Below are 12,723 nucleotides of genomic sequence, written 5' to 3' on the forward strand. Positions count from 1 at the left end.
ATATATATAGTAATATTAACCGGGCTCCATCAATAACACATTTCACTAGTGAAGTTTTTTCTTTTAAACAAAACTAAAAAAGACTAAATCAATCAGCCAAACCTTGAAGCAGAGCATTCATTGAGTCAATGCCTTGAGGTCCGACTGCTGTTGCTACCAGGAAGGAAAAGAGAGCTCTTCTTCCGCAGTTTTGGTTTAGCTTAAAGGGCTGGAAGGAAACCAATGATGTTACTGAGGTAGAAGCTAATGGCAGCTTGGTTGAAGCTGTAATTCCCAGAGTCCGAAAGCCATGGGAACTCATCTTCAGGTTTTTATTCCCTCCAAGAATGGAATTGTGAGAGAGTAGAGCAGAGCTGCTGTAATCCATGCGCAAACATAGACCACAGCTTTGGATAAGATAACAAGTAAATGTCGGCAGCGCCGGCCCACTCCAATAACCACAATTTAAAATACTTTACTCGGCAACTATTGATAGATATTTTTAATCATGAATTTGTGTTAATTTTCTTAATCATGAATGTTTCTATTAGTATTTAAGTATATTAATCATCTCAGAATCGAGCCACTCAAGGTGCAAGATTTAATTATAAACATATAAGAATCCAAGATAATTTGACCGTTCAATTGATTTCTCATAAATCTTAAATGCTTGATATGAATCTATTTGAATTCGGGTTATGCCACTTTAATGTTGCATTTTATCTCTAGAGCTGGTCCAGAATATCAATTATCAAAAATGATAGTTTAAGTCAAGATGGATATTCAAAATATTTATTGATTTACTTTATTCTAAGCTCAAAACCTTGCTTGAATTTAATCTGTAATTGAAACTTGTTTATATTTATGCATAACTCTGTTATTATACATAGGTATGCTTAATGTGAAGATCGAGTTATCTTAATTATGTTAAACGCAATTTTAAATTTGAATTAAAATTCAACATTTTCTTGGTTTGTTATTATTTTTTTAAATTTTCAATCAATGATATGGAAATTCAAAACGATTAAAATCAAACTTAGTTCAATATGTTGAATTTTTTTTTCTCTGGGATCAAACATTTCATTTATTTTGGCAAAATGTTGACGAGTCAAACAAGAACAAGTAAAAATGTGCTGAGTTAAGAAAAATAATGCATGGAATGCTCTAAGATTCATGCAATCGTCAACTAAATCAAATTCATTATTCATGCATTTGATAAATATTTGATATAGCTTTTAGTGCAAGGGTTGCCACTGATAAAAACCCTCATTTTACAATTAATACAACGTAGTTTTAACTGATGATACAGCTCAAATGTGATTGAATGCAGAGGAAGATATTATTGAAATTTTTGATGCATTTATTTTTGCCTCAAAATATATTTCAAAGAGGCTTCCTTGAACTCCATCTATCAAACATGGCGAAACATTGCTGGGGCCTGTACTCTGGAGCAGTATGTCCTGCATCCTGAAATTAAAACAAACATACAAGAAACTAGGACCATTACTAACAAAAGATTAATCAACAAACAATTGGATGGATTCATAACAAAGGAGCTTAAAGATCAAATTAGAGCAACTACATATTTTAGTTACCCTCACTGTCGCAAAAGTTAAATTGTGTGAATACTGCACCGTATACCTAAAGAATTGGCTAAACATTAGGAAAACCTCTTTATATATATATATGAATAAATTAAATGCCATGCTTCAAATTAATGTCATTCAGTCAGTCGAAAAGTAATTATCAGTAATTGAGAGGAAATTACCCTGCAACTTGATTATCCACGCTCCATGATCTCCATGGATCCTCAACCGTAAAGTTTAAGGATTTAATCCACACCTTAGTGCCCACAAATGGGATGAGCATGTCATGGTCCCCACTGTTTCAAAAAAAAGTATGGAAAATATGTACCATATTGATTATAAATTAATTATTATTCCTTTTCAATCAATAAATAGCTTACAATATTTTTACCTGTAAACTAGAGCTCGGTAACCTCTTTTCAACAGATTCAGCTGATAAGGTAAACTGCTTGGGATGTCTTTTACGTAATCCAAGGTGTTGCACCTCTGCCATTCCCTCACAGTTCCCTGCTCCATAATGCATGCCCACAAAAGAAATAGGATCGGCAGTGTGTGTGTGTTTGCGTGTGTGTGTGTATAAGTTTTGAATGTAGTAATTATACAAATTAAGTGTGGATCTATATATGGATCTTACCTTCTTGATTTGAAGGGCTTCTCGGGTGACATTTTTGTTTGCCCAGAAATAGCCAAGGTAATAAGCATATCCCTGCAGCAACAGAAGTTGGCATCATGAGCTTGTTCGATCGCACTCAAGTATATAAAACAGATGAGAAGGATATAAAACTTTGCAGCGGAGCTCAGGAGCCGGCGGTGGACGGAAGAGGCGGTTCCCAAAGTTGTCCTCTTTCAGTGATCTCTTGTAGTATTCTCCGGCGACGTCTTTAGGCCTTGGGAAGTCCACCGCACATTTGGGCTCCAACACGTCTGTCTCCGACAACTCCCAGCGGTACTGCATGTATCCCCTGTTACATCTTCAAACCCACCACACCATACATCTCTCTCATGTAAATATTTTCATTTCTTACTCTTTGAAAGGTTTTGAGGTGAGCAGCACACGCGGCAGTTGTTGGACTTTCGTCGTTTTGTCCCGCACAATTCTTTTGCACAAGCTAAAACATTCGAATTTAAGGGTTAATTATCGATCAGGAATCTTTTTCATAAACACATACACAAATTCATTAATTATTTAATCTGCAATGTATTTCTTGCAGGAAATTCTTACCCCGGCAAATTCATCAGAGATGATACCCATTCCAAGGGCGAATGGAACTCGAGCTTTGACATCAATTTCTTCACCTGTCCTTGGATTCCCAATAATATAACCCTGAAATAATTCATAAACTTCTTTCAATAATAATATATGTTAGGTATCGCTCATATACCATATAAGGGACACATGCAGGGGCAGAACGGAGCAAGCAGCGGAGCGGAGCAGAAGAATTTGTCTAATGGGCGGAGTTTTGTTACGTGGATTGGGGGTGCGGGGGCAATGCCCCACGGTACGGTACAGGGGTAATCCTGTAATCATATATTGTGCTCCAGAGTTATATATATATATATCTGTTTGTAACCCTAGGGCTTATTCTGTATTCTGTACTCTTTTCTGAAATTGAAGGAAAGCCGTCGTTCTACTCACGAGGACATAAGTATCTTTGCCGAACCTTGTTAAATCTCTTTGTGTTCTTCTAGATTTGTGTCGATTCTTTTTTTTTTTGCCCTAAATTCTCAATAAGTGGCATTAGAGCGAGGCTATACGGCAGAGATTTGCAAGGAAAATTTTGGTGCAGGAAGGACGAATTTCGACGATTTGGTTCGACTAGGGCTTCGACGGTTTGACACAGGAAGCGTCCAATTGCGGAAGTTCGACGAATTTGGCTGGGCATTCTACGGTTCAGTGCGGGAAGAGTCGCTCGCAGCGTTCAGTGCGGGCTCGTGTGACAGTCTGCGAGCACTTCGGCTCGACAGGATTGCATGGAGTTCGCGTGACCAGGCGAGAGGGTGTTATGCAGAGAAAAACCCCGCGAATCGCAAAAATTTTGCAGAGAATTTTGCGAGCAGTTACCGAGCAGGCGAATCGCAATAACTAGACCAACAAGTGAATCACGGCAGATTGGAGGAGTTCGTGAAGGGGCTTCGTTGTTTCAACCAGAGTAGTTCGTGAATATCACAAAGCATCGCAGGGGCCACCTCGGGCTCTTCTTCGCAACCGAGCAGCGAAAGATTTAGGAAGGAGTTTGCAGAAGTTTTTTGGTCTTCTCAATCAGATTGCCTTCGCATTTTGCAAAGACAGAAAATCTCTAGTTTAATGATTTCGCTTTATCGCAAGACATGATAAGTTCTTGGTAGGAGTAATCGTAGTAATCTGCGATGACAATGTCTGGTGTAAAATTTGAAGTGGTGAAGTTTGATGAAGCTGGTAAATTCAGATAGTGGCAAACAAGAGTGAAAGATTTATTGGCACAATAGAGAATCTTAAAGACTTAGCGGGCAACGAAACCAGATGTCATGGAGGATGAAGATTGAGAAGAATTGCAATAACGAGTGGCAATAACCATGTGTTTATGCCTGACAGACGAGGTTATGTATCACGTGATAAATCTAAAATCTTCATGGGAGGTATGAAAGAAATTGGAAACTCAGTTTATATCCAAATCTCTGACGAATAAACTGTATCCGAAGCAAAAGTTGTATGGGTTAAAGATGCAAGAAGGTTCTGATATAGCACAACATGTGAATGACTTCAAACAAATAATCAAAGATTTATCACAACTTGATGTGAGTATTGAGGATGAAGAACGAGCAATGATTCAACTATATTCATTGCCTTATTCTTATGAACACCTGGTGACTACTATTAATTTTGAGAAAAAAACTATCAAAGTTGATGAGATTACTGCAACATTGTTGGCTCACAACGAGTGGAAGCAGAATGCAGGGGAAAACTCTCATGGTGATAATTTATCTGTCAAGGGTAATCAAGATCGTGGAAGGAAGAAAGAGAAGAAGAGTTCTGGAATGAGAAATTCCAGATCAAAGTCTAAAGACAAAAGGACGATTCATTGCTATAAGTGCAAGGAGTCATGTGATATGAAGAGAGATTGTCCAAAAGATCAAGAAGCAGACTGAGGAGAAACGTGATGCATCATCGAAGTCTGTAAATGTGGTGCAGAGTGACAATTCAGATTGCAGTGATGGAAATATACTTTCAGTTTGATCAACTCGGTTCATGGATGCATGTATTCTTGATTCAGGATGCTCCTATCATATAACACCTAACAGGGAGTGGTTTACTTCATATAGGTTAACTAATTCCGACTCAGTATATTTAGGTGATGATAAATGCTGCAATATTGTTGGTAATAGTGAAGTCAGAATTAAGATATATGATGAAACTGTTAGAACATTGTGGAATGTCAGACATATTCCAGATTTGAAGAAGAATTTGATTTTCTTGGGTACTCTAGATAGAAATGGTTTCATTCCTTAGGCATATGAGGATATGGAAACCATCAGAATTGTTAAGGGGGCACTGACTGTGATTAAAGGAAAGCTAATGATTAAAGAAAAGCTAACTGCGGTAATATCTATAAACTGTTGGGGAGTACAATTGTAGGTGGAGTTCATTCTGTGGAGTCAGATGATGATAATACAAAGTTATGACATATGCGTCTGGGTCATCTTAGTGTCATCTTCTGGGTCATCTTAGTGAACGTAGATGGTGGAATTGCATAGAAGAAACCTATTACATGGTGTTAAAAGCAGTAAACTCGATATTTTTAAGTTTTATGTTCTTGGAAAACAGACTTGAGTCAGTTTTATGACTAGAAAACATAAAATCGAAGGGATTATTGATTATGTGCATTTTGATGTATGGGGCCCTTTTAGGGAATCTTCATTGGGAGGATCTCTGCATTTTCTTACATTTATTGATGATCTCTCCAGAAAAGTTTGGGTGTATTTCTTAAAGCAGAAATCTCTTCATTGGGAGGATCTCTGCATTTTTTTACATTTATTGATGATCTCTCCAGAAAAGTTTCGGTGTATTTCTTAAAGCAGAAATCTGAAGTATTCTCTAAATTCAAGCTGTGAAAAGTTGAGGTAGAGAACCAAACTGGCAGAAATATCAAGTAGTTGAGGTTTGATAATGTCAAGAATACACAGATTTGCAGTTTCAAAAGCATAAGATTCGTAGTCATTTTTCAGTGTGCAAGACACCATAATAGAATGGTGTTGTAGAAAGGATGAGCATGTCCTTAACTGAAAGGGCAAGATGCTTGAGACTGAATGCAGAACTTTCTAAAAGTTTTTAGGCGGAGGCTGTGAATATGACATGATATCTCATCAATAGATCACTTCAGGAATCATTAAGTGGCAAGGTTGCAGAAGAGGTATGGATAGGTAATCCAGTTAATTTCGATCATTTACGAATTTTTGTTTGTCCTGCTTATGTGCATTTATTTGGGGATAAAAGATCAAAACTTGATACAAAATTCAAGAAGTGCATCTTTCTGGGGCTACAAGAAAGGTGTGAAGGGATACAAGTTTTGGGATCCGATTGCAAAGAAGATGATGATTGCAAAGAAGATAAAGAAGATGATGATCAGTAAAGATGCAGTGTTTGATGAGCAGTCTATGTTGCAGCAGAATCAAGACAAGGTGCCAGAGAATAGTTCCAGTTCAGATACAGTGCAACATCCAGTAGCAATTGAGATAGTTGAAAGTTGAGAACCAACACCTGGTGATTCCAATACAGATGATTTACAGAATTAGATTGTTGCCAGCGATAGACAGAGACACGCCAATATAAAACCTAATAGCAGATTGGGTTATGAAGACTTGGTCTCTTGTGCACTTCTCATCAGTAGCGATGATCCAGCCACTTTTCAAGGAGCTATCACCAATCAAGAGAAAGAGAAATGGATGGGTGTAAGGGTTGAGGAGATGGAGTCTTTGCAAAATCACACATGAGAACTAGTTCAGCTTCTTGAGGGAAAGAAGGCTATTGGGTGCAAATGAGTGTATAAAAGTGGGTGCACAAAAAGAAACCGGCAGTATCAGAAAAAGAAGGGAAAAAGTTTAAGGCTCGAGTAGTAGCAAAGAGATTTTCACAGTAGAAGGGGATAAATTATGATGAAATCTTTTATCCTATGGTCAGACATACTTTAATCAATGTAGTGCTTGCATTAGTAGCTATTTGGGATTTACATTTAGAGCAGATGAATGTTAAAACTATTTTTTTGCATGGTGATTTGGAGGAACATATTTACATGGAACAGCCATAATGGTTCACTCAACCTGGACAGGACCATCTAGTTTGCAGATTAAAGAAATCGTTGTGTGGATTGATGCAGTCTCCAAGACAATGATACAAGCGATTTGACTCCTACATGATTCATATTGTCTACAAGCGATGTGAGTATTTTTGTTGTATTAAGTGAAGAGTATTGATGATCTTTCTATTATTTTTTAGTTATTGTATGTTGACGATATACTGATTGCTGCAAAGAATATGAATGATGTTTGTGGTTTGAAAACTTTATTGAGCCAGAAATTTGACATGAAAGACTTGGGTCCTACGAAGAAAATTCGTGGAATGGAGATTCATCGAGATAGAGACTCAAGACGATTATGTTTATCTCAACGAGGTTATGTTGAGAAAGTGCTGGACAGGTTTTAGATGAGCAAAGCAAAGCCTGTGAGCACTCCATTGATAAATCATTTTATGCTTTCTTCAGAACAGTGTCATAAGACAGATACAGAAATCGAATACACGACAAAGCTTCCATATGCCAATGAAGTTGACTGCTTAATGTATGCAATGGTGTGTACTCGTTCTGATTTGACTCATGTTGCTAGTCAAGTCTATAAATACATGTCTAAACCAGGAAGACGACATTGAGAAGTAGTCAAATAAATTTTCAGATATCTGAAGGGTACTGTAGGACATTGAATTAATTTAGGCAATTAGCAGAATGATCCTTCAGTTGTGGGGTACGTTGATTCAGACTATGCATGTGATTTGTATGACAGAAGGTCTACAACTTGGTATGTGTTTACTCTTGGTGGAGGGCCTATATGTTGGAAATCAATAGTTCAGTCTATTGTGATATTATCTACAACTGAAGCTGATTACATGACAGTAGTTGAAGCTGCTAAAGAAGCTTTATGGCTTATTGGGCTAGTAAAGGAATTGGGTGTTGAGCAAGGCGGAGTTCAATTGCATTGTGATAGTCAAATTGTTATTTATCTTGCTAAGAACTAGGTGTACCATGTGCAAACAAAGCACGTTGATGTTAGGTATCACAAGATCAGAGAATTGATTACTTATGGTGATATTTTGTTGCAAAAAGGTCATACTTATGAAAATGCAGCTGATATGTTGACCAAGCCAGTTACTATCAACGAGTTCTTGCATTGCTTTGACTTGTTAAATGTTTGCAGTTGTTAGACAACATGACAGCCCAACCCACTTTAGATTGTAAGAAACTTCATAATTTATTTCTCCTAAAGGGGCTGGATATTCGCCAAGGTGGAGATTTACTATGTATGACCCATATACCATATAAGGGACAGATGCTGGAGCGGAACAGAGCGAGCAACGGAGCGGAGCAGAAGAATCTGTCCAATCAGGGGAGTTTCGTTACGTGGGTTGGGGTGCGGGGGCAACGCTCTGTGTTATGGTACAGAGATAATTCTGCAATTACATATTGTACTTCAGGCTTACATATATGTCTGTTTGTAACCCTAGGACTTATTCTGTATTCTGTACTCTTTTCTGAAATTAAAGGAAAGTCGTCGTTTTGCTTCCAAGAATGTAGGCATCTTTACTGAACCTCTTTAAATCTTTATGTGTTCTTCTTGATTTGTGTCGATTCTTATTTTTCTTTGCCCTAAAATCTCAACAATATATTAATCATTAGCATAGTAGTTTTTCTTTATATATATATATATATATATATATTATGATCACTGATAATTCTCATGCCAGCGGCCGGCACATGAGTGTTCATACTGAATTTTCTCCTTGAGAAATTAATGAGTAAATACCTGAAGATTAATAAGGGGCCCATCTTCCACTTCATTTCCTGTGATTAAAACAGTGAGAATAATTAACTAATATTAGAAATTGAATGAACATTCTAATAATTAAAAAGAAGAAAAAACAAACCTTGTGCAATCAATTGAGCAACGATGGGGACTATCATGCCGCCTTGAGAATCTCCAGCCACATAAAAGTCGTTGGAGTGAAAACGTGGGTGCTCAACTAACCACTACATTACGTAGCATATATGAGATAATCTGTAACGCTCAAGAAATAAAATATTTATGTATAAACTGACGGGGGAAGCGGTATCAGACCTTTTTAAGAAACACATAAACCTGGTTAGAACAAGAAGCGTCCCCTGTCTTATAGTTTTGAGACACAGGTGGGCTTGAGAATCCAGCCCCAGCCGGGTAATCCACGAAAATAATGCTAGATACCTAATTATTTTATCAAAATAGTTAATATACTAGCTAGTAATATATGAAGATAAAGAAAATATGATCAATTATACCTTCGTCCAAGAGTAAGGATTTTGATAAAGAGTTGGCACAGTCCCATCGTAAGCAGCTATTCGAAATTTTACTGGGCCTGCATGTGTACACATAAATGATAAATTAATGAAACATCTTCATTAATTTGCTTACCAGCAAATTAAAAATGTTAAAAAATAACAAGGGGAGAAAAAGGAAAAATTGGAATAACGATCTTCCAACTAACTACAATGACAGACTCACCAATTTCGAAGAAGAGAGCGGTGAAGCTGGAACAACCTGGGCCACCACTAAGCCATAGGAGGACTGGGTCCTCACTGGCGTTTCTCTCCGACTCGATGAAATAGTAGAACAACTCCACCCCACTTACTTCATCCACTGTCAAATACCTGCACGATTATTGATGCATTTTCATGTCCCCTCTCCTATTTATTCTCTAATTTCCTTCTAGTTACAAGCAAACAAATGAGCCACATGAAGATTAATTGGATGGGCTCACCCGGTTTCCATACGGAAGGGAAGTGGCGCCGCATTGAAGCCTGGGAGATGCTTAACATGAGTTGCAGAGCGAGAAAATGGGCACAGCATCATCAACACGACGAATAAACTAATTAGCCGAACAAGAGATCTCCGACGAGCCATCGCCGGACTCCGTGAAAAAGAGACGGAAAGGGAGAATGTGTGAGCTTGCGCGTGAAGGGGGGCGAAGGACGGTCATAATATAGCACGTGCCTGCCATGGCAAATGACCGAGAAGACTGTTAGGTGACTTTAGTGTCAGTGTCTCAACTTAACCTACCGACCTAACGGTCTTCAGTTGCTTTTCCTTGCTCCATTATGTGGAATGTCCGCGGTCACTTTCGAAAGCATTCTAGAATTTATGCATCGGATTGAAATTCAGTTTGTTCCATTGGTTTTCAAGCTTTTTATCACTATTTATCGTATTATATATATATATATATATAAAATAAAAAAACAACTCGTGGCTCCGTGCGCGTTAATAATAAAAGAGGTTACAAAGTTGGGGAGGAAAGAGGTTACAAAGTTGGGGAGGGATAGTGGATCCCCAAAAGAGGTTACAAAGTTGGGGAGGTATAGTGGATCCCCATCTAAAAGCAAAAAAAAAATACATCATAGACCTAGGGGTTCCACTCGCCACTGTACAACTCGCCACAGTACAACTCAACGTGAAATAAAATGAAAAAAGTAAAGTAAAAAAGACATCCCAAAAACACATGTGATCCAAAATGTATACCAAAAGAAAAGTATACCCAAAAAAATACATGTACACCAAATCTCATATCATTTGTAGTGAAGAGCAGCAAGAACGAAATAGAGGCTTCTTGGTCCAGTGAGAAATAGAACAAAAAACATCCAACCCTGCAAACAGTAAATAGACCCTATGCCAAGACAAAAGGAGGTTGCCACATAATAAAAAGCTCGAAATAGTGAAGGTTGCATGAGCATAAATATTGGTTCTTAGAGAGATGGTTATTCTTAAGTAAGTAAAATTTAAGCCCCCAAAGCACAAAAAACAGAAATAACAAAGTGAATAGCAGTTTTGTATCTTTAAGGCCAGCATTGTTATCCAAAATTTCCAAATATTATAAATGTCTGTAGCTCATGCAGTCTCATGCAGTCTTATTACGTAAAATGGAGTCCCGGTCAAACAAAACCGAGCCTAACACGTTGTCCAGCAGGAAAAACTGGACTAGAAAAACCTTCTAGCCACCATCCAAGTGCCAATAGTTCTAGTTGCATCATTTCGAAAATAAGGATCACAACCAAGAAAATCTAAGCTCAAAATAGTGTCCAATATAGACAACCTGGAGCAAAACCAAATATCATAGCCGTAGCAAGTAAAAGGAGCCATTGGCCTCCAAACAAAGATAAGGAGCCATGAGCCACCAAAAGTAAGGCACTCAAAATTTTGGAGCCTTGGGCCTCCAAAAATATTAGTGGGGTGATAATTGATGAAATTATAATCATAATTCCTGAAAGACATGATAATTAAAAGGATTCATGGGCCTCCAATAAAAGAAGAGCATGGGACACTAGAAATAAAAGAGCCATGGGCCTCCAAATAACCCTGGGAGTTTAACAGAAAGAGCCTGAACCGATGAGCATAAGTAACATAAGTAAAGTTTAGTCAATCCCCATAATATAAGCTGAAACCGCCAGCTACCCAGCACAAGATGATAAGGGGAATAAAAAACAGAAAACCTTCAGCACTTCCCTTAGAAAGAACAAGCCAATCAGAGTAGAATGGGATAATAGTGAAAAGATTCAACATAAAGCGCCATCATCTCCTCAAATAAGGAGTATCCATTATATCACTTAGTATATAGCTTTTAAGGGGTGTATACACACACACACACACACACACACACACACACAATTACATAAATTAATAAAAATTAATATAGAAATAAAAAGGATTTTATTCATGCATAGGCTTAAAGATTCTCTGTTTTGCCATTTGAACCTGCAGTTTGACTCATTTCCTGCAGTTCAACTACAAAAACAATTATGTATGGATTTCAGACTTGACCAGTTGCCAGTTCACGATTGAATCGGTTGAACAAGCTTGTCCGATCTGATTTTTAAAACTTTGATAATAACAAATTGGGCTACAACAAATATAGTTGTTGACTATAATATTGATAGTTGCCCACAAAAGCTTAAGTAATGGCTGTAATAGTAGTAATTTGACACAAAGGCTTTATTTGTAAATAGTATTCAACAGTAGTTGACAACAAAAGTTGTAGTTGATTGCTACAAAGGTATGAGTTTGTCATCAAAGCTAAAGTAGATGGCCACAATTACATAATTGCTAATAAATGATATGGTTGGAAACTATGACAATAGTAATTAGCTACAAAGGCAGTAGTTGGGGGCTAAAATAGTGGCAGTTCGCCACAGTTGTTCTAGTTGGAATTTGTAATAATACTAGTTAACCACAAAGGCTGTAAATGATGGTTGCAAGAGAAATATTTGACCACAGTGGTCGTAGTTGGAAACTATACAATACCAATTAGCCATAGAACTATAGTTGGTGGTTGTAATATTTTGACATGTTTTACTTTCTATTGCATGTTTGCATATTTGGATTGTTTTTTCTGTTTCTTTTTTGTTCATCTGGAATGCTACGAAAATAATAATCTACACTCATTAAGGTCCTTAAAATTATTAATTTTCTACTCAAAATCCTAATAATAAAATATCGACATGATGAAAAGTTGGGATTAAAATTATCACAACTTTTAAAAATCTTCTTTAATTTCTCTGCATGACATTCTGGTCGGTTTTAAAATGGGTTGCATAACATGGCTCCCACACAAGTTATAATTAATAGGGCCTTCATATTAGGACTTATCAGCTAACTGCATCATATGTATGTTTAGAGGAGAAGCCCCCACACTTTTTTAACCCTACTGACCAAGCATAGATTTCCACTTAGGTGGTTGTCTAGTGTGCATAAGTCATTACAAAACTCCCCAACCTAGAGGGGGTGTAATTTCTTTTATTAGAGCGTTTCCACCTTTGTAGCTGGACCTCATTTTATCTTCTTTCCACCGGCAACCTTGCCACTTCGGCGGGTATAAGTCCCATCTCTTAGAGTT

General features: G+C 37.4%; 2 protein-coding genes across 3 annotated transcripts in view; both read right to left on the reverse strand.

Moving 5' to 3' along the window:
• LOC110026367 overlaps positions 1-1,014 on the reverse strand; it is a 2,809-nt gene extending 1,795 nt beyond the window's left edge. Inside the window, exon 1 of the mRNA XM_020727279.1 lies at positions 103-1,014. Within this exon, the coding sequence (XP_020582938.1) occupies positions 103-367 (265 nt within the window). The 5' untranslated portion in view covers positions 368-1,014. The remainder of the gene's footprint in view (positions 1-102) is intronic.
• A 135-nt stretch (positions 1,015-1,149) lies between these two features.
• On the reverse strand, positions 1,150-9,811 carry LOC110026366 (serine carboxypeptidase-like 2). 2 transcript variants are annotated; one of them, XM_020727277.1, is made up of 14 exons: positions 9,601-9,811; positions 9,345-9,490; positions 9,122-9,198; positions 8,925-9,047; positions 8,734-8,836; positions 8,613-8,650; positions 2,788-2,889; positions 2,591-2,674; positions 2,350-2,514; positions 2,200-2,271; positions 1,957-2,072; positions 1,748-1,861; positions 1,575-1,620; positions 1,150-1,446 (listed from the first exon to the last, which is right to left on the reverse strand). In XM_020727277.1, exons 1-14 carry the CDS (start codon positions 9,741-9,743, stop codon positions 1,363-1,365), a joined length of 1,413 nt encoding a protein of 470 aa, XP_020582936.1. In that variant the 5' UTR covers positions 9,744-9,811; the 3' UTR covers positions 1,150-1,362. The 2 variants fall into 2 exon arrangements, with proteins under 2 accessions (XP_020582936.1, XP_020582937.1); XM_020727278.1 differs by having other exon boundaries at positions 1,365-1,446; positions 1,562-1,620.
• Positions 9,812-12,723: the final 2,912 nt, after the last annotated feature.

Source organism: Phalaenopsis equestris, unplaced genomic scaffold, assembly GCF_001263595.1.
Source record: "Phalaenopsis equestris unplaced genomic scaffold, ASM126359v1 Scaffold000369, whole genome shotgun sequence".
NCBI lineage: Eukaryota > Viridiplantae > Streptophyta > Magnoliopsida > Asparagales > Orchidaceae > Phalaenopsis > Phalaenopsis equestris.

Coding starts and splice junctions, on each gene's coding strand:
- LOC110026366 (XM_020727277.1), bottom strand. CDS start 9,743: ATGGCTCGTCGGAGATCTCTTGTTCGGCTAATTAGTTTATTCGTCGTG. Junction 2,515..2,590: donor ACCTCAAAACCTTTCAAAGA/GTAAGAAATGAA, acceptor GGATACATGCAG/TACCGCTGGGAGTTGTCGGA. Junction 2,073..2,199: donor AAGCCCTTCAAATCAAGAAG/GTAAGATCCATA, acceptor ATTATGGAGCAG/GGAACTGTGAGGGAATGGCA.